Below are 27767 nucleotides of genomic sequence, written 5' to 3' on the forward strand. Positions count from 1 at the left end.
AACCACACACCTCTGATGGTTAGATTTTGTCAGAAGGAACAACCTAAAAGAAGGCCTTTGAGTTCCTTAATATCGTTGATGTTGATGAAAGATATATCCCAACAGTCCAGGGAGCTTGGAGGACTTATATTGGGAGGCACAAGCTGAAGCAAGTGGGGAGAATTGGAAGCAAGTTAAAATGGCAATTGATAGGCGTATCGTGCAGCTAACAAAAATAAATAACATAACTAACCTCCTAACTGTGTAGTAGGGTAAGTTAGGTTCGATCCCACAAAGAGAAGTTGTTCTATGATTAGTCCTTAAATAATGGTAAGACTAAAGGATGTTAATATTAATAATGGTCGAATGAACTATACTAATATATGTATACATAAAGGACTCTATAGTTAAGTATCCCCACTAGCATGAACTAATAGAAAATAATTCCTATCCTAATTAAATGTTCACAAGGAAAAGTCCATCCTATTAAGTACCATAAACCTCCCCCGAGTATCTATGGCTTCCTTAATAAGCACTCAAGCCTACTCCCGTGGAATCATGCAAATTAAAGACATTAAAAACGATACTCTACCTTCCTAACAATCCATTCTACCTACGCCCATGGAGAACTTCATGTCCTTAATTGAAATACCCAAATCTGTTTAAAGCCAACTCCCGTTGTGATCAAGACAATGAAATTAGAACATTACTAGCTAGTTATCCCTAATCTAGTATTGGAGTATGCACAATCAATTAAGCAAGAACAAATAAACAACTAATTTGGGGATCTAAAGAAATAATCATGAATTACTTCACAATAGGGTTCAACTTAACCATAGATAAAATAACTATTCAAGCATAATTGAAATAGATAAATAAACTACAGAACAATAGTTAAGTTCATAATAGAAAATAAAGAGAAAAAAAGAAGAAAAAAAGTACTGGAATTAATGGGAGAAAGTAGTGTCTTGAAGAACAATGAAGATCTACAAGTTTCTCTCTCTAACTTCTCTCTAGATCCCTAGAAAAGTGTGTACAATAGGCTATCTCCCATCATTAAACAAATAAAAGAGTATTTATAACCTCCTAAAATAATATAACCGACTTTACAAAACGCGTCATGGAGCAGACCACCACAGACGTCCTAATAGCGACACTTTGACCTATAACCATAAAATTCAACATAAGAAAAAAAGCTACTGTCTAGAAGAAATCAGAGTGAGACGAACGTGTCAAAATTGACACAGACGTTTTGTCCTGTAATCATTAGATTCCCCCACTCAACTTCGAACAGCTATAACTTTTGATACCGAGCTCCGTTCGGCGAGTGTAATATATCTTTGGAAATATCTTCAAGTATTGTTCCCAGTCCAATTGGAAAAACCTTATTATCATTTTCGTGTCAAAATTTATGGGTATAATGATGCAGAAGTGTCATGTTTCACACAAATACATAATGTCCTTTGTATGTTCTTCAACTCCAATCCGTTTTGAGCACATGATATATCGTTTTAATGGTAATACAAGTGCATTAATAATCATGTCTTTAAAAAGGAGTCCAAAGTACCTGAAATTACATCAAAACACCAAACAACCCGTGAAAGCACTGTAGCTTATAAAAGGGACCTAAATATGCATAAATGCAATGTAAATGCTCTAATGCTACATGAAAATGCACCCTAATATGCAACTAAATGATGTTAGAATCTGCACTTATCAAACTCCCCCAAGCTAAATAGTTGCTTGTCCTCAAGCAAACCAAATCAGTTCACAAGGGAAGAGTAAAATGAAATTTTGGTACAGGAATTATACGTTCAACCATTCAATTTCCATGACATGAAATTTAGGAATATGAAAGATATTATAATTATAAGATTAGACTACGATAGACCACAAATCACACCTCATATAAAATTCATGTAATCGCAACTTGACTTACCATGGCAAACTACAAACCTTCCCCCAAGCTAGACTCAATTAAATTCGATAAACCTCACTTTAGTCGAACACACTTTCTCTCATGTGTTTATAGGTTATGAAATTTCCACTCAAACATGTACCAACTTGACTCCAACGAAGTATTTTCTTTAAACTTGACTATCGTCTCATTCTCCACTTAAAACTGGCGAAAACATGCATATAGATCATGATGAATTAAAAAGGGTTGTAGTGTGGCTAAGGTATGGGTAGGAAAATATTTGGGAATGTGGTGCTAAAAGCCAACTAGTGGAGTAAATAATACTTTAACATCTATGGCCATTAGATGCAAACGCCACAAAAACTTCTACTAGAAATTCAATAATACATTGCCAATAAATCAAGATAATACCCATCTTTATCAGCTCTAACAAACATTATTTCACCTTTTATTCAATCTTTTTTTTCACTTCTTTCTTCTTTTTTTTTTTTTTGTCAATTTGTCAGAATCACTCTTCACAACTTCTTCATCGTTTTTTTTAATTTTGCACTTTCACACTATAATTTTAAGCATTTTTTTCTTTCAACATATGTTCTTCCAATAACTACCGAAAAATCACAAACACAAGCTCAGAATATGAACGTTAATGCTACTCCACTTAGCAAGGCTTTGGTAGAGAAATCATAAAAGGCTAGAGGCTTGTAATGTAAGTTGATCAAGAGAATGGGATATCAAAAGCTCAGCATGGGTTAATTAAAAGGAATAAATGGATATGAAAAGAAAATGTATGAAGGCTTAAGATAACGAAAAGAACGCCTCAATCATATCAACACATGCATATGCCATATTAGTACCAAAGAGTGCCTAGGCAAGTTCAAGAGTCATACTTCATGAGGAATATCACACAACAAAAAGTAGAATACTGATGTAAATGTGTCAGTCTATAAGGCTTGAAAAAATCCTCATTAGGCTTATGCTTACCAAGTAAAATCAAGTCTTTCTTGGGAAATGTCAACCAATCTCACCACAAACCATTCAAGTTGCAAAATAATTGTATTATGAAGCGATTAATGCAGTCGAACTCAATCTTGTAAAATTTAATTCCAATATCCAAGATATGCCTAAATATCATAATTTATCAATCTCATGGAATATAATAATAAAAAAAAGATTTCATGTAATCATCAAAATGCATGAAGGCAACTAATATGCTCCTAACACTAAGAAAGCAATAAATCCTAACTCACTTTCGTAGGAATCACAATTGCACTTAGCATGTGCAACAAGCCCTTTAAACCCCTAGGCTGCCTAGTGGACGAGTAAGGTCTCGTGAAGGTTTTCAGAAGGCACACCCATAAAGCCAAAATATGTAAATATGCAAAAGAAATAAAAAAAAATATACCTAAAACAAAATATGTGCAAAGTTATGACCCAAAAAGTAAATTCTCCCCCAAGCTAAAGAACACATTGTCCTCAATGTGACAAAGAAATATTGGGAGGAGAAGGGAATAAAGGGAAAGATCCACAATCATATAATAGGTTCAACTTCCTCAATCACACAATCAAGTTAAACCAAAATGAATGGCAAAAAGAGACATGACTCTCAAAAACTTGAATAGGGGGAAAGGAAAGAGTATACCAAAAGTGTCGTGGGTGAAAACTCATGATTGAACCTCCTCACAAAGCATAAAATCAAGTGCCTAGAAATTAACCTCAATAAAAAATAGGAACCCAACCCCTGGATCACAATTTGCTCAAATTTTACAAGTTAGTAATCAAATAAAAAATTAGAATTTCTTAAATTTAAAATTAAAAAAAGAAAAAAATCGTTAGAAAACTTGGGTTGCCTCCCAGGAATTGCTCATCAAAGTCCTTAGTAGTTTGTCAAAAGCATCTGCATGCATCTCACAGAAAAGCAAATAATATACAAAAGAAAATGTAAAATAAATTACTTCTAGTTCTCTACAAGACTTGCAAAAAGGAAAATCAAAGAAAAAGTTATATCCACAAGAGAAGGAAGAAAGAAAAGAAAAATTATTAGTCTTTTTACATGACCTAACATGTTGGAAAGAAACCGAATGTACATAAATTTCATGATCATATGAGTCATTCAAAGAGGGAGAAATAAGGAATAAAGGAGGATATAATATATGAGAAGAAGGAATTAGATCAAGCATTTGAGAGAAAGGAACACGAGACTAAAAAACAATAGGTGGAATCGATAAAGGCTCATGAATCACATCACTCTCATCTATAGACTTCACAAAAGGTGTTAGGCAACCCAAAATAAGTGGGCAACATAAAGCAATATCCAACAAAATTCCAATAACCAACCAAACATAATAGGCAACATAACAATATTAAGCAGGCAACCACCACCGATAGGCAACCAAACATAATAGGCAACCTAACTGATTGCAGCCAACAAATATATCCAACCACCTCAATAGGCAACCCAAAATAGTAAGTAACATAAAGCAATATCCAACAAATTTTCAATAACCAACCAAACATAATAGGCAACATAACAATATTAGGCGGCCAACCAACACCAATATGCAACCAAACATAATAGGCAACATAAGTGATATAGGCAGCCAACAAATATATCCAAGAGACTCAATAGGCAACCCAAAGCAGTAGGCAAAATAAAGCAATGTCCAACATATATCCAATATCCAACCAAACATAATAGGCAACATAATAATATTAGGCAGCCAACATTTTTATCCAACCAACACCAACAAAATAATGAAGAGGACTCAAGTTACTCAGTAAACATGCACATAAAAAAAATGCAATCAAATGGAGTTAGGATGATTGAACCTCAGGGAATCAAATCACTGGCTTTACGTCTGATATGGAAGCTATGGGAATCAGGATCAAGTTATGAGCTTGTTCAGGGGCTTAAAGGTATTTCCAGCCCATCCTCATCAGCCTCCGAAGACCCCAAAAGGTCTTCAACCACATCAAAAACCTTAAAACCCCCATCAGTCTCCACATACATTGCATACGTTGTGCCCTCATCGTCGTAGATGTTGAAGGTCGTAGTATTACAACCCAAATAGTCACATTTCTCCTTCCCAAGGACCTCAGCCTCACCCAACTTGAACTTCCTCTTAGACCCCGTAACTTCCTTCTCCTTCCCCTTCACCTCTTGAACCTTATCTTTCTTCGAAACACAGTAAAAAGCAGGAGCCCTAAGTGCGCATATAATCTCATGTGTAGAGCGTAACATAACCTTACCTTTTTTTTCGTCACCCTTCTCCCCACCTTACTCAACCTTCGATCTAGGCCTCAACATTTGTGAAATTGGTCTGAGGTCAAGGATTTGTTCATTTCGGGGACTCATAAGTTGAGGGTTTCAAGAAGAGGGAAGGAATTCCCTAAGTAACCCAGTTACCAGGTAAAATTCCTCAACCACCACATCCAAAGCCTTCAAGGCGTGAGGGCGAAGCAAATGCTTTGCGTCTTCACTGTCAAAAAGCTTTCCTGACCAAGGAGAATTGGACTCAAATGCATGCATCAACTCGCGAATTCTCTCAGATTCATCAACGTCATTTGTTTGGAACAACACATCAACAAGGGGTTGGAGATTAGGGACATACATCTTCGACGGTTTTTTTAGGGTTTTTTTGCTAAATTACATAAAGAAGATCTAGGGTTTTTCAGAAGGTGAAGATGAATGAGAAGGATGAGAGTGAGGATTTCAATAGATGAAAGGAGAACTCGAAAGTTTAAGCGGGGATTTGAGGAGAAAGTGAAAAAATTAAGAGAGAGAAATTCGAGTTTAGGAGAGAGAAACAGTAGATGAGAAGAGGGAAAATGAAGGTAGGGGGAGAGAACAATGGCAGAGCCACTAAGTCACAAGGGGTAGCAGATGCTACCCCTGTTTTATTTTTTTAAAAAAATTTGAGTTTTGTTTAAAAACACAGATAGAGAAAGAGCAAAGAAACTATACATCTCGTTGTTTCTTCAATTATCCAAAATGATAAAATCTTCATCTTCTTCTTTCCTTCTTCCAGGATTCATTTCATTAATTTCTTCGCCAAAATTATAATTGTGAATTTAAAGATTTGTGAACAGTAATTAGTGAGATCTAAACTTCGGGTTTTTTTTACTTTTTTGTGGATTAATAGACAAATTATAATGTTGTGAATTGTGAAAGTACATGTGTAAGATTGATTTTTTTGACAAATTGCTAGAGCATATTTGGTCACCATAGTCGAAGTAATGAAAGTGGAGAAGATGGTGTACAGTCAACGCTACAATAAAAGGCAGTGATAGGTGGGAGTTAACGCCAAAGGAAGGAACTAAATTGAAAGACTTGTGTGGAGTAATTAAACTAATGGCCCGTTTGTAGTTGGTCATAAATGATGGTAATGGGAATGAATTTGTGTGTAAATTTGTGAAAAATATCATTGTCCATTCCCATCGTAATGCTAATTTATCCTAAAGTGTCCACTTTCCTTCTTGAATTTTCATTCCCATCCAATACCATCTTGTAGGTGGTAATGAGTGGTAATGAAAATTGCTTCCCCTTGGAGACAAAAACACAAGTTTAGGGTTGAGATTCCTCGCCATTTGAGAAAAAATGCCTCCCCATGGAGATTTTAAGGGTGCTTCCCTAATAAAATTAAACTTAAAATTCATTCCCATTACCGTAATTTATTAAAGACTACCAAACGGGCCGTAAATGATAAGACTTTTGGGAAGAAAATTAAATTAAGCCGCCGAAAGCGGGGTGGTTACTGATAGAAGGAAATTTTGTGGAACTAAAAAAAACTAAGCTTAGATGTCATTTTATATAATGCAAACTCCTCAATCTTGAAGTGTTGTATATTGATAATATATATAGGTTACATAAGTGTCGATCCTAATTATATTAGGAAATTTGATAATATAAGAATAATATAAACTTAATTATATACAAAAATATATCCCTAAATATGTGGATATATTCTCTATAGTTAGTTTTCTAATGTTGAATTACAATGGTAGTAACAAATTATAGTTGAAATTTACTAAGAATTATTTTCATATATACTATGTGTAATAATCAGTATATTTTAGATTTATGATGAGATTATAAGAGAACTATTTTAGAAATAACACAAAATGAAGGTGGATATAATTTTAATCAAAGTTTTCTTCAACCTCAATTGAACCAACAAACTTTTTACTCCATCAAGTAGTATTCTCCCTCAATATCAAGGAGGTGAATTGGAATTGGAAATTTTAACATGAACACCTACTTTTAAGTTGTGTTTGAATTTTATAAGTTTCCAAATGCAATATAATTTATGAAGATTTTTTTCTTATGTTTGATACATAGTTATCGATATTACACTACCCCTCAATTCAAATCTTGGATCTGCCCTTGGGAGAGAAGATGAAGTTTTGATAGGGGGTTGAAGTTCGTAGAATTAGGGCTATGGGAATTGGGGAAGAACATTAATGGGGGGGATGAATTAGTGTAAAGAAGTTGGGGGTTGGGTGTAATATATATTGATGGGGAAGATGGAAAGGTAGTTGGGGGTTCATATTTTGGTGGAAATTGTTAAAATTTGATTAGATTAGTTAATGTTTAATAGGGTAGATTAAGTGGGTTTTAATTTTGTAAATTGTAGTTAGTAAGGGTAAGTTGGATATTTCACTAGGCAAAACTTATTAAAATAGGAAAAAAAAAGTGTAATATCTAATTTGTAACATGTCGTTTTAAGAAAGTGTAACATCTAATAAAAATGGAGGAAGTATTAAAATGTTGAAAGAAATTACAGTTAATGGAAACATTGCAGGCGCCTGAAAAGACTTATCGACCTTTGGTTGGCTATTCGTTATGCCTTTTCGAGTATGCGAAAGTCCACGTTGATGTGCGTCAGTGCTTCCCTATTGCATTTTCATGAGAACACACATCAATACCCAAAGTAGCAATGACCATGTCCAAATATGAAACACAGCAAACGACAGCCCCTTGGCCCCATACCTGATGATTGACAAGTTTAATGTCACTTTGAACATTTTGGAATATAATTTAATTAGTACTGTATGGATCTAATGCATAATAAATTTATTCTCGTCAAAATTACACATTGTTTAAGTTACAATAAATCACTTTTAAACAAAGATATAACTTTTTATCTTAATTCGGTCAAGTGATCCATTTATGCTAAAAAGTTATCTTCGTTTAGTGGGTAACTTTTTTTATCATAAAAAGGCTACTTCTATATGAGTAACTCATTTAGTACAAAAAATTATCCATATCTCACAAAGTCACAATAATTTATTATACACCCGTCTCTTTTAAAATTTGTGTTTCAAATATGTTTTGGTTGCTATATCTCTGTTTGGACTATTCATAAATAAATATCATTACAACATGAAGTGATATGCATGGATGCCCTTAAATCTGCACCAACTTTCATTCTTAATCAATTACTTAATTATTAGTTTTACATTAATTACTCAAAATTTATGCTTCATCTGGTCTAAAATAAATCAAAAACTTATCATTTTAGCCATCTCAAAATAAATAAAATGTTATTTTATTGAGTGCATGTTGGACCTAACATGTTACACCATCACTTATTATGTAACAACATCTCACATGTGAATTAATATGAGTATTTCATATTACTATTACTCATTTTTATGTCTTTATTGACGTATTTCATATCAATTTGAAGATGTCTCATATAAATTTTTGAAAAATTATTTTATGTCATTTATAAAACTCTTGCATGTCACTAATACTTATTCTATGATATCTTTCAGCAAACTTATATCATTTTAGAGTTGTTTCATGTCATTTTTTCGTAATTCTTTTTTTCAACTCCTTATATATTATATCATTATTACTCCTTTTCATGTCATTTTTACTCATTTTCATGTCATTTTTTCAGCAAGTTTGTATCATTTTTTCCTATGTTGTTATTATTATTATTATTATTATTATTATTATTATTGTTATTATTATTATTATTATTATTATTATTATTATTATTATTATTATTATTATTATTATCATCATCATTTTTACTCATCTTTGCTCTAGGCTTCACACAAAGCCTAGTATCATTCTTACTCTTCCTCGGAACTCTAGATTGATTCATTCAGAGATTGAGAATCTTACTTTCTCTCCTTCCTGCATAACGAAGGAATGGAATTTGTCGATCATTATCAATCTCCGATCTCAAACTTTAGGGTTTCGGCTACTCAATTTTATACCTTATTTAGCAATTAACAATTATGCTAAATATGGTTTATTAACATCTATAATTGTTAAAGAACTATACTAAAGTCGTTGAAAAGAAAATTATTAAATAATCGACCAAATTTTACAGTGACGGTATTGAGCAGTTCAAAATCGTTCACCTTTAATTTAAAACGATAATAACATCAACAAAAGAAACTCAATAATTTACATCACTATCAAAATAATTTAGATAAAAAAAACATGTCCATTTGTATATAACTACATAAGATCGTCAACGCACGCATCGCGTGCATATGCAAGTACATTAACAGAATAGATGAAGTATATGCTTTCATACTAACGATTATAAAAATTTGCAAACATATACTAAAATTAGATATCAAAAGATACTTATAGACTCTTTTTTTTCATATGAAATTACTTACCGAAACTTAATTAACTCAAATAATGTAAAATCAATCATCTTAATTAAGTTCTTCTATATATTGTTTCGGGTCTTCTTTTTCTCTATCTCCCTCCTCTCTTAAATCCCTATGTTAATTCTTATGTTTCTTCAACAAAATGGATGAAGTATATACTTTCATACTAAAGATTATGAAAATCAGCAAATATAAACTGAAATCAAATATCAAAAAAAAAATACTTTTAGACTCTTTTTGCATATGAAATTAATTACCGAAACTTAATTAACTCTGACAATGTAAAAAATCAATCATCTTAATTAAGCTCTTCTATTGTTCTTTATTTAATTTCTACAATATCTACAGACATGTACAAAATATCTCAATTTTCCAAAGTAAACTTCTATATGCGTTTCTTACATTATTTACTCCTCTCTCTTTTCCTTTAACTACAAGCTGAGCATTAAAAATCAATAACCTGGAGAGGGAGAAAACAAAACTTGATGATTAATATTTATTATTAAGTAAGCGATTAGTTAATAAAATAAGATCCTACCTTTGATTCGTTATATTTGGTTGGAAAAAAAATCAGAAGCTTAAAAGAAAACGAAGAACTGAACGATAGAGGAGAGGGAGATAGAAGTTCAAGAAAAGAGACGGAGTAGAGCCAAAAGTTGTAATTTTCTTTTGATCCATCATCATTTATGAACTTAAATCCATATATATTTAGTTAGGTTAAAGTTCTTGATAGAATATATTTTTGTATATATTTAGCTTGATCTAGGGAATCTTGTATATCATTAGTTCCTAATTATAAGCCTTAGATTACGTAGATAATATTGTATATATTGACTTTTTACTATGGAATGACAATCGAGGAATTGATTTTCAACATGGTATCAGACTAGGTTTTCCAAACCCACGACCTAGCAGCCTTCCTCTTTTTCTTTCTTTTCTTTTCTCTCTCCTCATTTTCTGGTACAGCCACCATGCCTGACCCCCAAAATTTCATCCTGCTCTTTCCATCACCAACATTAAATCCCTCATCCCTATTACGTTGGATACCGAGTGTGGTCTGTATCACTCTTGGGTTACGCTGTTTATGGTTCAAGCAAGGGTGCATAACCTCCTACGGAAGAAAAAGCTCAGGCTGTTGTTGTCGCATTAAAAGCCGTTGTAACAAGTGTTTTTGACCGTGCATAAACTTAATACGGATCTTTTTGACCGTCTAGATGCCGTTGTATTACAATGGATCTATGCCACCGTGTCTTCTGATCTCCATCAAGCCATCTTGGTCAAAGGCGATACGGGGTCTCAAGCATGGCAGAGGTTGGAACAAGTGTTTCAAGATAACAAAGGGTCTCGTGCCACACATCTTGAAGAGGAACTCGCTGCGGTTAAACTTAAGAAATTCTCACGTTAAATCCTTGGCCGATCGCCTTGCCGACGTGGACGCTCCGGTTGCTAACAGCCGCCTTGTCTTACGCCTTGTTGGTGGTTTACCATCGGCATATTCTGGTACGGTAGATTATGTGCAAAACCAAGATCCTTTGCCTTCTTTTGGAAGTGTTCGCTCTCGCATCAAGCTAGCAAAACATACCATGAAACATTATGCCGCTCAAGACTCTACTGGTGCTGCCCTCCTTATGTCTACTGGTGGCGAAAATTCAAATGGTAATTCTAGCCCTCCTAATTCCTATTCTTCTAATACAAATGCCAAGTACAATAATACTAATGAAAACAAGAAGAAAAACTATGGAAATGGGGGAGGGCAGAATCGCAACCACCGTGGTGGTGGTGGTGGTGGTCGCGGCCAGCCTACCGCCGGCAATAACCAACCGCAGTTTCTGTGGTAACCACATCCAGCTGGACAGCTTGCATGGTCCCCCTATGCTTGGCCATGGCAATCATGGAGTACACCCCCTTGTCCTTTTCCTACGGGCCAATGGCCGAATACTTCTAGGCCCAATGGCCAGCAGGGAATTCTTGGCACTAGACCACAGCAGCAAGCCTACACCACTAGCACATCTTGTCCAACACCATCCACTATGGGTTACGTTCCTACTGACATTGAAGCGGCCATGCATACTCTCTCTCTCACTCCTCCGGATGGAAATTGGTATATGGACACCGATGCTACTTCTCACATGACCTCGGACCAAGGTACGCTCTCTTCTTATTTTCATTCGAGTAATAATAATCATCACATTGTTGTTGGTAATGGTCACTTAATTCCAATTCATGGTTATGGGAGCACCACAATCCCCACTTCAAATCACCATCTCACCTTAAAAAATGTTATGCATGCGCCCAAACTCATTAAAAACCTCATATCAGTCCGAAAATTCACCACTGACAACTTAGTTTCCATTGAATTTGACCCTTTTGGTTTTTGTGTGAAGGATTTACGGACGTGGACACAAATCCTGAGATGTGATAGCACTGGGGATCTTTATCTACTCTCAACCACCATCCAGACCGCCCCTCACTCTTCTCATTCCGCTGCATTCACTGTTGTCTCTCCTGATTTATGGCATAGTCATACAGAGCATCCGGGCAGAAATGTTTTACGCTCTCTTGATATCAAGCATTTCATTGATTGTAATAATCTTAAACAGAATTTTTGTTCATCTTGTCCATTGGGGAAACAAATAAAATTACCCTTTTATGATTCATTATCGTCCACTATTTTTCCTTTTGATATAGTACATAGTGATCTTTAGACATCACCCGTAGTTAGCTCTAATGGGAACCGTTACTATGTTCTCCTCCTTGATGATTTTAGTAAATTTATGTGGACGTTTCCCATTGCTAAAAAGTCTGACGTTTACTCTATCTTTACCATTTTTCATACTTTTGTCCAAACACAATTTGAACGACCCATTAAGAATTTGCAATGTGATAATGGAAAATAATTTGTTAATGGACCTCTTCACTTATTTGCACAAAAGAATGGTATGCAATTCTGTTTTTCATGTCCCCATACATCCCCTCAAAATGGTAAAGCCGAAAGACATATTCGTTTTATCAACAATGTAATGCGAACTTTGCTTGCCCATGCCTCCATGCCATCTTCTTTTTGGCATCATGCCCTTGCCATGGCTACCTATCTCATCAATATTCTTCCTTCTAAGGTGCTCGGGTCCGCCTCTCCTACTCAAATTCTCTACCACAAAAATCCTAGCTATTCTCACTTACGGGTTTTTGGGTGTTTATGTTTTCCTTTATTTCCTTCCTCTACCATTCATAAATTACAAACACGATCCACTCCTTGTGTTTTTCTTGGGTATCCTCCGGATCATTGAGGGTATAAGTGTTATGACATCTCAAGCCGTAAAATTTTCGTTGCTCGTCATGTCATTTTTTATGAACACGCATTCCCATTTTCGAAACTTCATACTCCTGCCTCTCATGCGTATGATTTTTTAACAATGAAATTTATCCCTATTTGATTCATCAATTGCAACACCATAATCCCATATCTCCACCTACAGACCCCCAACCTGACATTACAGCCCCATCTAATCCTCTTAGTGATGCCAGAACTGGGCCCACGGCCACTCAGGCCCACTCGCTACCCAATTCTCCCTCACGTGCTGCACAACTTTCACAACACCCCCCTTCCTCCCCTACGACCCTTTCTCCTACGGCCCAACCCTCACATACCCATCCTCTCTCCACTCATACGCAGCCCCCACCTCTCTGACCTACAACCCCCTCCAATCCGGCCCAACATCAGCCCCTCCCCTCCATTATTCATCCAAGCAGGACACACCCAGTGCACCCCACCCCTCACCGCATGCCTACACGTTTAAGTCATGGGATCTTCAAGCCCAATCCCAAATATACTTCCAATTTTCACACTGACACCATGACTTTTATCTCTTCCTTACCCAAAAATCCCGTGCATGCTCTACGTGACTCTAATTGGAAAAGTGCCATGCTTGATGAATATAATGCTCTAATTGAAAATAAGACTTGGGAGTTAGTTCCTCATCCTACTGATGTTAATGTTATTAGGTCCATGTGGATTTTTCGTCACAAAAAGAAATCTGATGGTTCTTTTGAGAGGCATAAGGCCCGTCTTGTAGGTGATGGCAGGTGTCAGCAAAAATGGGTTGATTGTGATGAAACTTTTAGTCCGGTTATCAAGCCGGCCTCCATTCGTACTGTGCTAAGTATTACATTATCCCATTCTTGGCCCATACATCAGTTAGATGTCAAGAATGCCTTTCTTCATTGAAATCTCACTGAAACTGTCTATATGCATTAACCCTTGGGGTTCAAGGACCCAAATCATCCTAACCATGTATGTCTCTTGAAGAAGTCTCTCTATGGTTTGAAACAAGCTCCCCGAGCTTGGTATCAGCGATTTGCAGATTATGTAGCTTCTATCGGTTTCATCCACAGCACAGTTGATCATTCATTATTCATATACCGACGAGGTACAAATACTGCTTACATTCTTCTTTATGTTGATGACATCATTCTTACGGCTTCTTCTGATTCTCTCTGTAAGTCTATTATGGTTCTATTAGGTGCTGAATTTGCTATGAAGGATCTTGGTTCTCTCAACTATTTCTTGGGTATTGCTGTTACTCGTGATGCACATGGTCTATTCTTATCCCAAAAACAGTATGCTGCAGAAATTCTCGAAAGGGCTGGTATGTCCAATTGCAGCCCCTCTCCTACCCCTGTTGACACAAAACCGAAGCTAAGTGCTTCGAAGGATGTCCCATTTGATGATCCGACCAAGTACCGCCAACTAGCTGGGGCTCTTCAATACCTCACATTTACTGGGCCGGATATCTCTTATGCAGTTCAGCAGGTGTGTCTAGCTAATGTTGTTTCCGAATCTTGCTGGCTCCGAAATCTCCTTCTAGAGCTTACATGTCCGATCCAGAAAGTGACACTTGTTTATTGTGACAATGTGAGTGCGATATACTTATCAGGTAATCCCATTCAGCATCAGCGCACAAAACACATTGAGATGGATATTCACTTTGTTCGCGAAAAGGTTGCTCGTGGCGAAGTGCGTGTTCTTCATGTCCCCTCCCGCTATCAAATAGCCGATATTTTTACAAAAGGGCTTCCGCGTGTACTTTTTGATGATTTTAGGGACAGTCTCAGCGTCCGCAAACCTCCCGCTTCGACTACGGGGGTGTGATAGAATATATTTTTGTATATATTTAGCTTGATCTAGGGAATCTTGTATATCATTAGTTCCTAATTATAAGCCTTAGATTATGTAGATAATATTGTATATATTGACTTTCTACTATGGAATGACACTCAAGGAATTGATTTCCAACAGTTCTTTATCGAGAAGCCTAGACAGAATTCTTGAAGTTCTCTGTCTTTTTCTTAAAAAAGAAGAAATTATAGGGTCGATTTTGGAGTTTCAAGGCATCAGCTAAAAATTTGATATTGTTTCCAATCATAGTTCTGAAGCATTACTAAGCTTAATACTCCATCCGTCCTCTATTAGTTTACCCTTTTCTTTTGCAAAGAGTTTTAGGAGGAATAGTATTGTGGGGCATACAAAGAGAGAGAAAAGATTATTTATACTTAAAGTTGAATATATGTGTGATGAAAAGTTTGTGGTCTTATTCCAAAAATAACAAAAAAAAAAGAAAGGGGTAAACTAATAAGGAACACCCTTAAAAGGAATAGGGGTAAACTAATAGAGGACGGAGGGAGTAATTCCAAGATACATTTTAAAATGTTAATTGAACTAATAAATATAATTACATTTTTTATATATACAAGCAGCTTAAATCTTGGCTATGAATGATTTATTTTAGTTAATGATATTGGAATGAAAATTGGGGAAACTTGGTTGAGAGAGCAACTAACAAGTTATCTGATATGAAAATTGCATAAATGAATGATCATGAGTTCGTATTGTATCGGACTCGTCCGACACAATATTCTCGTCGGACCACTTCAGTTAGAAGCACTTGTGCTTCAGTTAGACGCACTTGGGTTTCAGTTGGTCTTTATTTTTTTCAGGTAGTCTTCATTTTTTTTCAGGTAGTCTTCTTTTTTTTTTTTCAGTTGGTTTCAATTTTTTTTCAGTTTGTCTTCATTTTTTTTCAGGTAGTCTTCAAATTTTTTTTCAGTTAGTGTTAATTAATTTTTAGTTAGTCTTCATTTTTTTCAGTTAGTCCTAAATTTTTTTCAGTTAGTCTTCATTTTTTTCAGTTAGTCTAAATGAAAGTAACTTAGGTCTAAACGAAAGTAACTTAGGTCTAAATGAAAGTAACTTACCATATCAAGTATCTTCTGTCTCCACTTTCAAGAGCATTCTCTACCCAATCTTCAACTCGCTTAACTCCATTACCACATTCTTCTCCATTTCTATCCAATTTTCTCTCTCCAAAACATCATCAACAACAACATAAGCAAACTGTCATCAAATTTGAAGAGTTTATTGACGCAAATCTTCATGGAAATTATTCAGAATCTGAGGTTACTAATTCCATGTATACAAACTGTATACAGTTCACGGTTGGAATAGTGTATTTTTTGCATATATTGAAGTTATAATAGTAATATAGTTTAGAATAATATATATGCAGACATCTAATGCTGATGTATGGGAAAAAAGACACGACGAATTGGACATAGAATTTTTGGGCAACTTGAAAGGGAAGCCATGGAGGTTCCAAACGAATATGTATGGAAATGCCGGCGAGGGGATTTCTTCAGATGCAAGGGAAGAAGAAAGGAAAGTAAAGGAGAGGATAAATGAAGAATACAGATGAGAAGAAAAGGCAGCAGAGAGAAAATTTTTGAGGGATGAGGGAGGAAGAATACAGGTGCCCCGTCCGACGGAACCTATTGGGTCAGACGGTCTGACCCAATAGTTTCACAATGATCATTACCATTTCTCAAATATCATTGTCTGAAAAATTGACTTGTTTAATATCATGGTTGTAAGATAAATATTTTTTGCTTTAGAAATGAAACTTCTATGAAGGTTTTTTCTAGTGTATTGGTTATTGATAGTTTTGTAAATTTGCGCCAGTGTGGTCAATCATCTTCAAATTACTGAATCCACCACTGCCTTATATTGGTTATCATTCATACCTACACTTACACAAATATATTAAAAAGCATGATGCATAAACAAGAAAATGTGCCACATGGCACTTTTCCCTAGGGAATTTTAGTTAATGTAATTCATGTACAATAAAAATTTTAGAACTTGCATAGTATAGGGTTTGATCCCGAAACCTCAAGTACATATATTAAAGTCTTAACCACTAGGCAAAGTTGTATTTAGTGTTATTCTCATAAAGTATTATATTAATAGATGAATTTTTTTTCTTACTCGAGGCATAGCCCGTGCCTAATAACTAGTTATTTTCTAAAGCTTGTCATGACCAACAAGAGTTTTAAAGTAAGTCTTCAAAGAGGAAGCTCCACCACGAGATGTTGAAGATGAAGGGGAGACATCAGAATTTATAGGGCTTTTGAAAATTCCAAATTATGTCGAATTGCCTTTTTATCATCTCACTTCAAATTTTGTGCTCAATTGAAGGAGGGTCTCAAGAATATAAGAATGTTGAGTTTTCTTCAACTTTGCATTTTACTTTCTTCGTTATTGGAAAATTTGTAGTACTGAAAAGTAGCAAGGAGAGAGAGAAAATTTGATGAAAATTTGATGACAATGAGGATGGAGATGATGATAAAGTTTTGAAGATGGGAATGGAAGCAGTGGCGGAGCCACGTGATATCAAGGGTAGCACGTGCTAACCCTGTTTTTTTTTTAAAATTAAAATTGAAAAAGTCGCAAAAAAGAGGAAACCTAAACCAAACTTCAGTGCCGTTTCTTTGACATCTCAAGTTCTCCACTCTCTTAAACAAGCCCAGTCTCACTCTCTCAAACTCAGAACTCATCGCACTTCGCCTCTTCTCAGTCGGCTGGTCGTCGCCGTCACTATACTCCGTTCAATTAGTGGTGCGTCACAGCGTCGGTCGTCGGAGACTCGGAGTCTCGAAGAAAATGGTGAGTTTATGTTTCTTCAATTGTAATCTGAGATAAATCTAGCCCTAAATTTGAGTCTCCTCTTAACTTTGATTGTTAGAAGTTAAATCAACCCATAAATTTCGTAATTCAGGAATTTTTTTAGTTCCCTCTTAACTTTCTTTCTCTTTCCCCTCTAATGGCAGGTTTGCTATTAACTGTAAATCGGTCGACGGTCGATGACTCGGTTTGAGACTCCGACAGGCGACAGACAGTGGCTTCTCTAATGGCAGTTTAGTCAGTGTTCCCACTTCACCGTTCAGGTAACTCATTTGCCCAACGATTGAAGATTTGCCATTGTTGGAATTTTTTATGTTAGGCTGCATTTTGATTGTTAGTTGTGATTGTTGTGAAGTATGATTGTTAGTTGGGATGAAATTTTGATTGTTAGTTTGAATTTTGATTGATTGTTGTCATCTTTTATTGTTAGTTGGACTGAAATTTCTATTGTAGTTGTGAATTTTGATTGCTAGTGAATTTGAATATTTGAAATTGTTGAGTTAGAGGAATAAGTATGATTGTTATGGAATATTTGAATTTGTGGGATTTGAAAGTGATATTTCACATGTTTTTTGAATTTCTGGAAATATATTGGGAGTGATATATCATATGTTGTTGAAATTAGGAAATTTCTGGAATTTGTTAGTTTATTATTGCAATTGTTGGAATGGATGATTAGTGCATGAGAATTCTATATTTCAGAATCATAAAGAGAAAACAAGGAAGGGATATCTCAAACTTTTTTTCCAAAGGAACACCTAATGAAAATCAAGTTGATTTAAGTTCACCTATTCCTCTCACTCAACTAAGTTAACAAAATTCTCTCCATTAAGTACTAACCCTCCATCTCAAAATTAAGACTTCGAACTTGGAGCTACTTCACATACTAGGTCTTAAATCCCAACTCCATTGAAAAGGTTAACCGAAATGGAAATTAAGAGTCTTCCTCATGATCCGGGAACAATTGTAATTTTCTTTTATTATTTATTTCAAGGTTGTATTTGGATTTTGTAACATTTTGAATTTAGTAATTATGAACTTTTTTTTTGAGTTTCTAGTAATGTAAAGTTACGCTACCCTTGGTCCGGAATCCTGGATCCGCCCCTAAATGGAAGTTGTGGGAAGAGAGAGAGAGAGGGAACTTTGTTAAAAATTCGATGACAATGAGGATGGAGATAATGATAAAGCTTTTAAGATGGGGACGAAAGTTGGGAAAGGGACATAGAAGGGGGGAGGGAGAAGGGGAGGGGGCATAGAGAGAGGTATAGGGGAAGGAAGAACGTAGAAAATGAATATTTGAGTTTAGTCGTAACAATTACTAATCAGATGATCTTAATTAAGACTTTTTATTTTCAATTAAGTTTTTGCAAACGACCTTATCATGGGGAATTAATGAAGTATTGTGTTTTGATTTGGTGAACAAGTGATCCAGATTCATTCAACTCTTGCAACCAAAAAAATTGCTAAGAATATGCCCATGATTTTATCTATGAGAAAACATATCCCACCTTATAATTATTTTTTTTACGGGTTTTTGACCAAGTACCCAGCGTTTTCATAAAATTCATGAGGTACCCCCAACTTTTCAAAATACACGAGTTACCCCTATATTTCATAATAATACACCCAAATCCACTTAATGACTAACAACGATCAACTTTCACTAGTAGAAAAACGACGATTTGTGTCTCACCATCTGAGTCGCACAACAGGACAAATGTCGCAGAAGACTCATTTGCGTCGCATGTAACAGGGAATTAATCGACGCAAAAGACGACCTATGTGCGTCGTATCTAACTAGCATGCGACACAAGACAACTATGTGCGTCGCATGAAGCCCATGGTGCGACACACATAATAGAAGCTATGCGTGTCACATGAAGCCCATGGTGCAACGCAGATTACAAGCCCAATCCACTATTAATTTCATCGTGTTATATTTGCTCTCAAACCTAATTTTCTTATTCTTTCATTTTCTCATCAGCCACGTTTTATCTCCTCTCTCTCTCTCCAATTCCTCTCTCTATCTATCTCTCTCTCTCTCTCTTTCTTTCTCCAACTCTTCTCTCTCTCTCCAACTCTTCTCTACTGATTTTCATTCGCCTACGATAATTTTCGTTTTGATTCATTTTCTATCTCCTACGATTTGGAAAGCGAAGAGTAATCGTTTGCCTACGATAATTTTCGTTTTATTTGATTAATTTTCATGTTGTTTTCGTTTCGCTAAGGGGGAGAAATTGTTCGCCTGTGATAAGTGCAAGAGAAAAGCGAAGCGATTCTGTGCGGAGGCATAAACAACGAAAAAACGAACGAATATTTTACTCCTGATTATAACCATGAATATCGAAGATTTTTGCTCCTGATTGTAACTTTTTTTCTCAATTTCTTCTTGTTTTTATTGATTTTTTTTATCTCACTTTTGATTTTTTGCTTACTTTTGTTTACCTAGTTGAAAATTACGATTTAAGAATGTCTAATATATGTTCAGTATTTTTGTTTTTATTTTTTAGATCTGATTTCTTTTTATTTATTTTTTTTTTTTTTCATTCTCATATTTGGGATTCTCGAAGCAATTTGTTTTCTGGTGAAGCCATGAAAACGTCGTCGAAATCACAGCGAACAACGAGCGAGTAATTTATATCTTTTTTATGATTTTTCGTAATTTTATCATTTTGATTTTGTGTAATTTTCTCCTTTTGGTTTCTGTAGTTTATGTTTTTTTTTTTTTTTTGTAATTAGTGTTTGTAAAAAAAACTCCTTCTACTCAATAAAACACCACTTCTATTTTATTAATTACTGGTTAATTTGTTTGAGTTGAAATTCTAGTTAATTTGTTTGAGATACGAGCTGCAATTCATGAAATTAAATTTTTTTTATTAAAAAATAGCAATTTGCGTCGGATGTGGACTTAAGTCTGACGCAAATCACTGTTTAAGGGCTTGGCAGCACTGATCTGCGTTGCATGTTAGCAATGTGCGAAGCATATGAGTCTTGGGTTGTTGTGGCTTGTCGACCTTCCCATATGCGTCGTATGGTAGGCAGGGTCTGACGCAGATAGTTAGTCACCTGCGTCGCCTCGTTGTGCGACACAGATCCTGTATATTAATTTGCGTCGAAACCTGTGTCGTCGGACCCATGTCCGACGCATATGGGTGCCTCGCATCCGACGCAAATTGTCAATTATGTACTATAATTAATCCCTAATTAACCCAACTAAATCTTGAAACCTTACTCCTAACGAACCCTTACCTCTAACTTCTAACCCTAATCCTAACTCCCTCCCCAAACCCCAATCAACCTGCGACTCGTGGGATGGTGGGCGTCAACGTCGCGTCGGGGGGAGGGAGAAGTCTTGGCAATCGACGAGGCAAGAGAAAAGTGAAGATGGTGGGCAGCTGGAGCTGGTGGGCGGCAGGGTTTTGTGGGTGGCTGGAGTTGCAGGTCGACGGGGGTTAGGGAAAGGGTTGGGGAAATTCAAACGGGGGGGGGGGGGGAATTCAAAGGGGGGAGGCCGGGGGCAGCTAAGGTGGGGGGGCGGCGCTGTTGGGGTGGTGGCATGGTGGGGGAGGGATGGTTAGGGTAAAGTTTAGAGTTTGGGGTTAGAGTAAGGGTTAGGGTAGAGGTTAGGATTAGAGGCTAATTAGAGTTTTAAAAGGAAAATTAGGTGTAATGACGAACGACAGTTAATGTCGTTAGTCATTATGCGTATTTGAATGTATTATTATGAAACTTAGTGGAACTTATTAATTTTGAAAAGTTGGGGGATATCTCGTAAATTTTATGAAAATCGGAAATATTTGGTGAAAAAACCGTTTTTTTACCAGCCAACCTTACAACTCTATTTGGTTGACCATGAAAATTTTGTTACAAATCCCTGTGTGATTATCAAATCATTCCGTAAGCTTATTTCCATCCTCAAGGGCCTCATCCAAATTAATACAAGCGTAAGCCGAAAAATAATAATAGAAAAAACAAGTAAAAAAGCAAGCTAAACTTGTAACTTCCCTCAGGACAATCTCCTTTGCGTCTTAAACTCAACTTTGATTTGTTAATCTCTCGTGAGTAAATGTCGTTTGCTTAAAATATCATGCATAATACAAGTAAAATAAATTGAAATTCAAGAAAGTGGATAAATACCTCTTCTATTATAACTTATTAGCGTAGGTTCCATTATGTGAGACTTGTTATTTCAAGATGTCTTCGAATGAATAATATAATATTAGTAAAATAATACTCCCAATTTACTTTTTAGTTTTTTTCATCTCTTCAAAAAAACAGTTGTTATTCGCTGATAATCTACAAAGATTTATATACTTAGCATAAGATGCCCAATCATACTTGTTAGATTGCTGTAGGCTAACATCAAGCAGAAAACAGTCTTCCTTTTGTCGTAACATACGATAATTGGATATAAATCCCATTAACCAAAAACATGCACACACGCATATTCATCTTGCTTTTCCATTTCCAAAATAACACATTTTTTTATCATTCTTATTATTTCTTTTGCTTCCGTAAGCGCACGCCCCTTTCTTTCTTCTTCGCCTATAAAAACCCTTCCCTCTTACACCTCCATTACCATAATCCATACACATAAACCCTCAAAATTTGTACAATTTTATCAGTCCAACTAATATAATCTTTATATTATCATAATATTCATATATATATATATATATATATATATATATCTATCTATCATATATTATCATAAACCCATCTTTTTTTTTTAAGAAAAAATGCATCCAAGTGAGTTAGCAGGAATAAACTACCTAACTTCCACTCCAGAAATTCCGTACTCATTCCAATTCCCACCCAACTCAAACTTATTACAGCAAAACAATATGCAACAAGCAACAACTACTATGAATGATTATAATGCATCTTTCACTAATATTTATCAAACTTCATCTCCTATATATATGAGTAGCAACTCAACATCAGACGAATCAGAAGAAATACAGCAAATTCAGATCATCGATGAGAGGAGGCAAAGGAGAATGATATCGAACCGAGAATCGGCTCGAAGGTCTCGGATGAGGAAGCAAAGGCACCTTGATGAGCTTTGGTCTCAGGTGATTCGGCTTCGAAATGAGAATAATAGTCTTATTGACAAGTTGAATCATTTATCAGAAAGTCATGATAAGATCTTACAGGAAAATGTTAGGCTTAAAGAAGAAGCTTCTGATCTTCGTCAAATGATAAGCAACAACGTGCAATTAGCTAGTACTACTTATAATGCTTTCAGAGATTTGGAAGATATTCCTTGTACTACAGCTCATCTTAGAGCTGAATCTTCCAATAACCAATCTATTTCTAGTGCTAATGATTTACTTTTGTAATAAAATTAGCTTAAGTATAAGAGTTAGCTTTATCTTATAATATTGGTGTAACATAGGCTCTCTTAATTTTAGCCTTTTTTTAGTTTCTATGTTTTCGCAATAAAACATTTTTCTGTCACTATTTTTGTGCCTTTTTCATTGATAATTCAAGTTTATATAAGATAATTACATGCTAGCGAAATCTAGGCCTAGATCGCATGTATTTTATGTCCAACGGATAGGCTCTTAGCAAGTTTTGGTAAGGATAAAAAGGTTGCACGTAAATAAATTACATTACAGCAGAAAAAGACGATTATTTTTCATGATTATAATTTGAGGCCTTCTTTCAATACTATAAAGGTTAGTTTATGCAGATTGTCGTGTTTGTAAGCAACTTTATTACTGCATATATAAATTGCTTTAATTATACATATATAGATAAAGCACTATTATGGCTAATTCAATTGTATCCAATATTACAATGAGTTTACTCTACGCCGCATAATGATAATTGTGGCAGGCAAAGGAATTTGTGAGGATATGATACCTCCGTTGATTTTTTTAGTTTTAAAGGTAAATTAATCATTATATAAACATTAGTATAACGAAAATACTCGTAGGAAACCATGATGAAAATCTACCACCCATCAAAGACTTAATTATAATCGGATATTGAACATCGTATATTGAGTAGTTCATTGTTAAGTAATAAGATTCAATACTATTACTTAATCTATTTCTTTGATCTCCATCTTTTCTCCTTTAAAACCTTGATTTTTCTTTAATCTTTACTATATATTGTAGTCTAGCTACAACTTTTTTTTTGCGAGGATAAGCTCAATTTTCTCCTTTCGTTATTAGTATTACTTTGGAACTTATTAATGCTATTTATAGGTCTCCTTTCACTCTCTCGATGTAGAGACTAGAGAGTTATGCTTATAGCGCTAGAACCATTGTACTTTTGCCTAAAGAAGTGTAAAAGTGATAGATTTTATCTTAGAAAATATGTTGTTTTGGTGCAGGATAATCTTATTCTATATAATATGAGTATGTATTTGTTGGAAATTTGACAAGAACTATATTTTTTTGTGTCACTTCAAACTAATGATTCAATTTTATGTTTACAAAAACTCTTAAGAAATGAGGAGATATCACAGCAGGTGACCGAGGTGAGTGTAGAAACTAGAAGAATTAACAGGAAAGATCAGGTGTGGGGATGACATCAGGCCCACAAACAGCCAAGAGTGGTAGCACGCAGTAAGAGAAGCAAGTGGACAAGTGAGGGTGGAGGTGTTGGTGATAGTGGCCTAAATTTTAATAAACAATAATAATATGAAGGACGTCTACTACCATAACAAGCAAAACATTTGTCTTTAAAAAGTTTCCACTACCAGTGTTGTGACTTGTGAGACTACTTGGAGTTTTTGCTTTTTCTCTGATCGTATCAATTCCTTGCCTAGCATCAGCTTGCAAAAGCTGATGTTGTTGTCACATACTTGGATAGAATAATTATCAAACACTCGTTCTACTTGTATTATAATTTTCTCTTTATGGATTTACACCATCTCTAATGCACTAAATGTGATTAATATAATAATGTGTTTAATTATGTATTATTTATAAAAATTGACATTATTAAAAATATACATCAAAATGGACGTAATAAGAATATAAGATGCTTGTATATTTTTTGATATATATGGTGTAGTAAATATAATCAAATCTCAGGGCCGTCTTAAACATTTTAGAGGCCCTGTTCTAATCTTAAAAATTAGGCCCCTTATATTTAGAAAAAAATTTCATTTTCATAATAAAAAAATATTTATTAAAAAAATTATCAAAATACGATTATATTCTTACAAATTGAATCCACGAAAACTTAAACTACTTTATTAAAATGGTAAATAAAATCTCAATACAGCTTAAAGCTATTATTAACCTCCTACATAAAACGAGCTATTCTTCTAACGCTTTTTGAAGCAAAATAATCAACCAAATCTTCATATTGTATGGTCTCCAAAAGATCATTCTCAATTGCTATCAAAGCTAATCCATTAAGCCTTTCTTGTACCATAATGGAAGGGAAGTAAGGCTTCAACAACTTCAATTTTGAAAAGCCTCTTTCTGCAGAAGCAACTGTAACAGGAATCGTTAATAAAATTCTATACGTAACACTTACATTAGGAAAACAATCTATGCCCTTCAAAAAAATTAATATATCAATAGGCCCCATTTTTTCATTGGGCCATATTCCTCTTAGAAAATCTAACTCCACATATAATTCTTTCCCATTGATATCAGATTGATCATTATGTTTTAATGCCTCTTCAAAATCATTACAACAAGACAACAAAGTTAGATGATCCAATGATTGTAACTTGCACAAGTCAAACAAGATATCCAAAAATATTTTCATACTCTTGATATTGCTCAAATCTCTTTTCAAGGGAAACAACGACTTGATCAACAAGGTAAAGAAAGTAAGTACTTCTAAAAGATTCCTCCCCACATAGCTCAACTGATGGGGTATCTGAATTGTCATCAAAATTTCTCTTTCTTCTAATTATACGTCTTTGAGGAAATATTGGCTCAATATTTATTTCAATAGCAATTTCCTTAGCATTATCCAATGCATTATAAAAGCCAGTTTCTCTATATCCAACAAAAAATGATATTAACCCCTTTATTTTTTCCATAGCAACATCAATAAGCACCATCTTTTGATTGTAAGAGTTTGCTAACCATATTAATTGCAGATAATATCTCAAACCAAATGATTATTTCCATTAAGAACTCAAAATCACCAAGCTCATTTGTCGCGAAGGATTTAGCTTCACTTTTTATTTTAGAATCAAGATCATTTTGTGATACTTCAAGTAAAGCTTCTCTAAATTCTGACATTTGAGATCTTATAGCTTTAACACTATCTACACGACTCTCCCAACGAGTGGATGACAATGACTTTAGAGTCAATCCTTTTACATTGTCTTTCAAAATTTGCCACCTTTTAGTAGAATTTGCAAAAATTGTATAAATTCGTTGAATAACTCCAAAAAAACTTTAGCTTTACCACATGAATAGCCATATCACACAATGCTAAATTAAGACTATGACAACCACAAGGAGTATAAAATGCTCTCGGATTAATGTCTAAAAACTTCTTTTGAACACCTTGATGTTTTCCTTTCATATTTGATCCATTATCATATCCTTGTCCTCGTGCATCAAATATGTTAAGATCAAGATTTTTCTGCTCGCTTTATAAAACAAAAAGGTCCTTGGCCAGTTATATCATTCATATTTAAAAATCCTAAAAAAGATTCCTCAATTCTAACAGAATTTGAAGAAACATCAACATATCTTATTATCAAAGACATTTGCTCTTGGTGGCTAACATCGGGTGTACAATCGAGTATCACGAAGAAATATTTTGCTTGTTTGATTTTTTTAATAATTTCATTTTTTTATTGCACAAGCAAGCAAAAGTATTAACTCGTTTTGGATGTTATGGCCAAGATAATGCAAGTGAACATCGTCATTTTGAACACGTCTTACATGTTCTTGAACAACAGGGTCAAACTCTGCTAACATTTCAATTAAACCCAAAAAATTTCCATTGCTATTTTGGTACAATTTCTCTTTAGAACCCCGAAAGGCCAAATTATGTTTAGCAAGAAATTTCACTATTGAAATGATTCTTTTCAAAACATTCTTCCAGTGCTCTTTCTCCTTTTTAATTAGATTTTGAGCTGTTTTATCTATAGTTTCATTCTTATTCAGCCTCAAACGCAGCTCATACCAAATAGCCATATTATTAACATGTTCCATGCCTGTCTCGTGCTCTCTCAGTCTTTCACCAATATGTGCCCAATCACTAAAACCCTCGTTGGTCAATTGACCTCTACCAATAAAATACTTTATCAAGCTCTTTTGAATAGACAAGCCAATCTCTATCGCACTTCTCTCCATTAGATAAAACTCTAGTGTATAAATTAGCAGTAAATCGTCTAGAAAATTTGTCTTTAGGACCCTTCACAATAGAAAGATCTCTTTTAGGACCTTTCATTACTAATACATCAATCATTTTAGAATCAAGGGCATCCCAGTTTCGTGGATCAAATATATCAAACAAAGATTCAAATGGGATCTCTTGCTTTTCATTATCATTACTATTATACTCCACATCCTCATCATAGTCATTGTTAGAAACAACATTTTGATTATCGAAATTATCATTTTCAAAAGGCACATCACCTCTATTTTCCGAGTCCACATTTTGATTCTCCATATCAACATTTTCGTTAGTAACCTCATTTTCAAGAACTTCATCATTTACCTTCTCAATATTTTGATTATCAACATGAATATGAGGCTCTTTTATAATAAATTTATCAAGAGCTCCTCTTTGGGATTGAGTTAACTCCTCAAGCCTTTTTTTTTTCTTATGTTTTTCATACCCAGATTATCAACATGAATATGAGGCTCTTTTATAATAAATTTATCAAGAGCTCCTCTTTGGGATTGAGTTAACTCCTCAAGCCTTTTTTTTTCTTATGTTTTTCATACCCAGATTCATACTTTCTAGTTTTAGGAGGCATGGGAAAAAAACAACTAAGGTGTAATCACACAATCAACAATTTAAGATGTAAATAAAAGTGAAAAAAAGGAGCGAAACAACATGACAATTAAGCAATAATATTAAAATTTGTGATGAATATTCCTCAATTAATCAATTATAAACCAATAATTTCAACCTAAAAAATCAAAGAAAAAAAATCTCATTAAAATATACACAATACCATTAACCATTAATCCTTAAAATTATAAAATATTACTTTTAGTACAAAGAACATAACTGAAAACTACAAGATTTTACCTACTAAAACATATAACACTACTT

General features: G+C 34.6%; 1 protein-coding gene and 1 pseudogene across 1 annotated transcript; one reads left to right on the forward strand and one right to left on the reverse strand.

The window, feature by feature from the left end:
* Positions 1 to 21984: 21984 nt before the first annotated feature.
* Positions 21985 to 23009, forward strand: LOC104896274 (basic leucine zipper 43). The gene has a single exon (XM_010682993.4). The coding sequence runs from the start codon at positions 22286 to 22288 to the stop codon at positions 22886 to 22888; it is 603 nt and encodes a 200-aa protein (XP_010681295.2). The 5' UTR covers positions 21985 to 22285; the 3' UTR covers positions 22889 to 23009.
* A 1800-nt stretch (positions 23010 to 24809) lies between these two features.
* Positions 24810 to 27155, reverse strand: LOC104896281 (uncharacterized; annotated as a pseudogene).
* Positions 27156 to 27767: the final 612 nt, after the last annotated feature.

The sequence above is a fragment of the Beta vulgaris genome, chromosome 6 (genome assembly GCF_026745355.1).
Source record: "Beta vulgaris subsp. vulgaris cultivar EL10 chromosome 6, EL10.2, whole genome shotgun sequence".
Lineage (NCBI taxonomy): Eukaryota > Viridiplantae > Streptophyta > Magnoliopsida > Caryophyllales > Amaranthaceae > Beta > Beta vulgaris.

Coding starts and splice junctions, on each gene's coding strand:
- LOC104896274 (XM_010682993.4), top strand. CDS start 22,286: ATGCATCCAAGTGAGTTAGCAGGAATAAACTACCTAACTTCCACTCCA.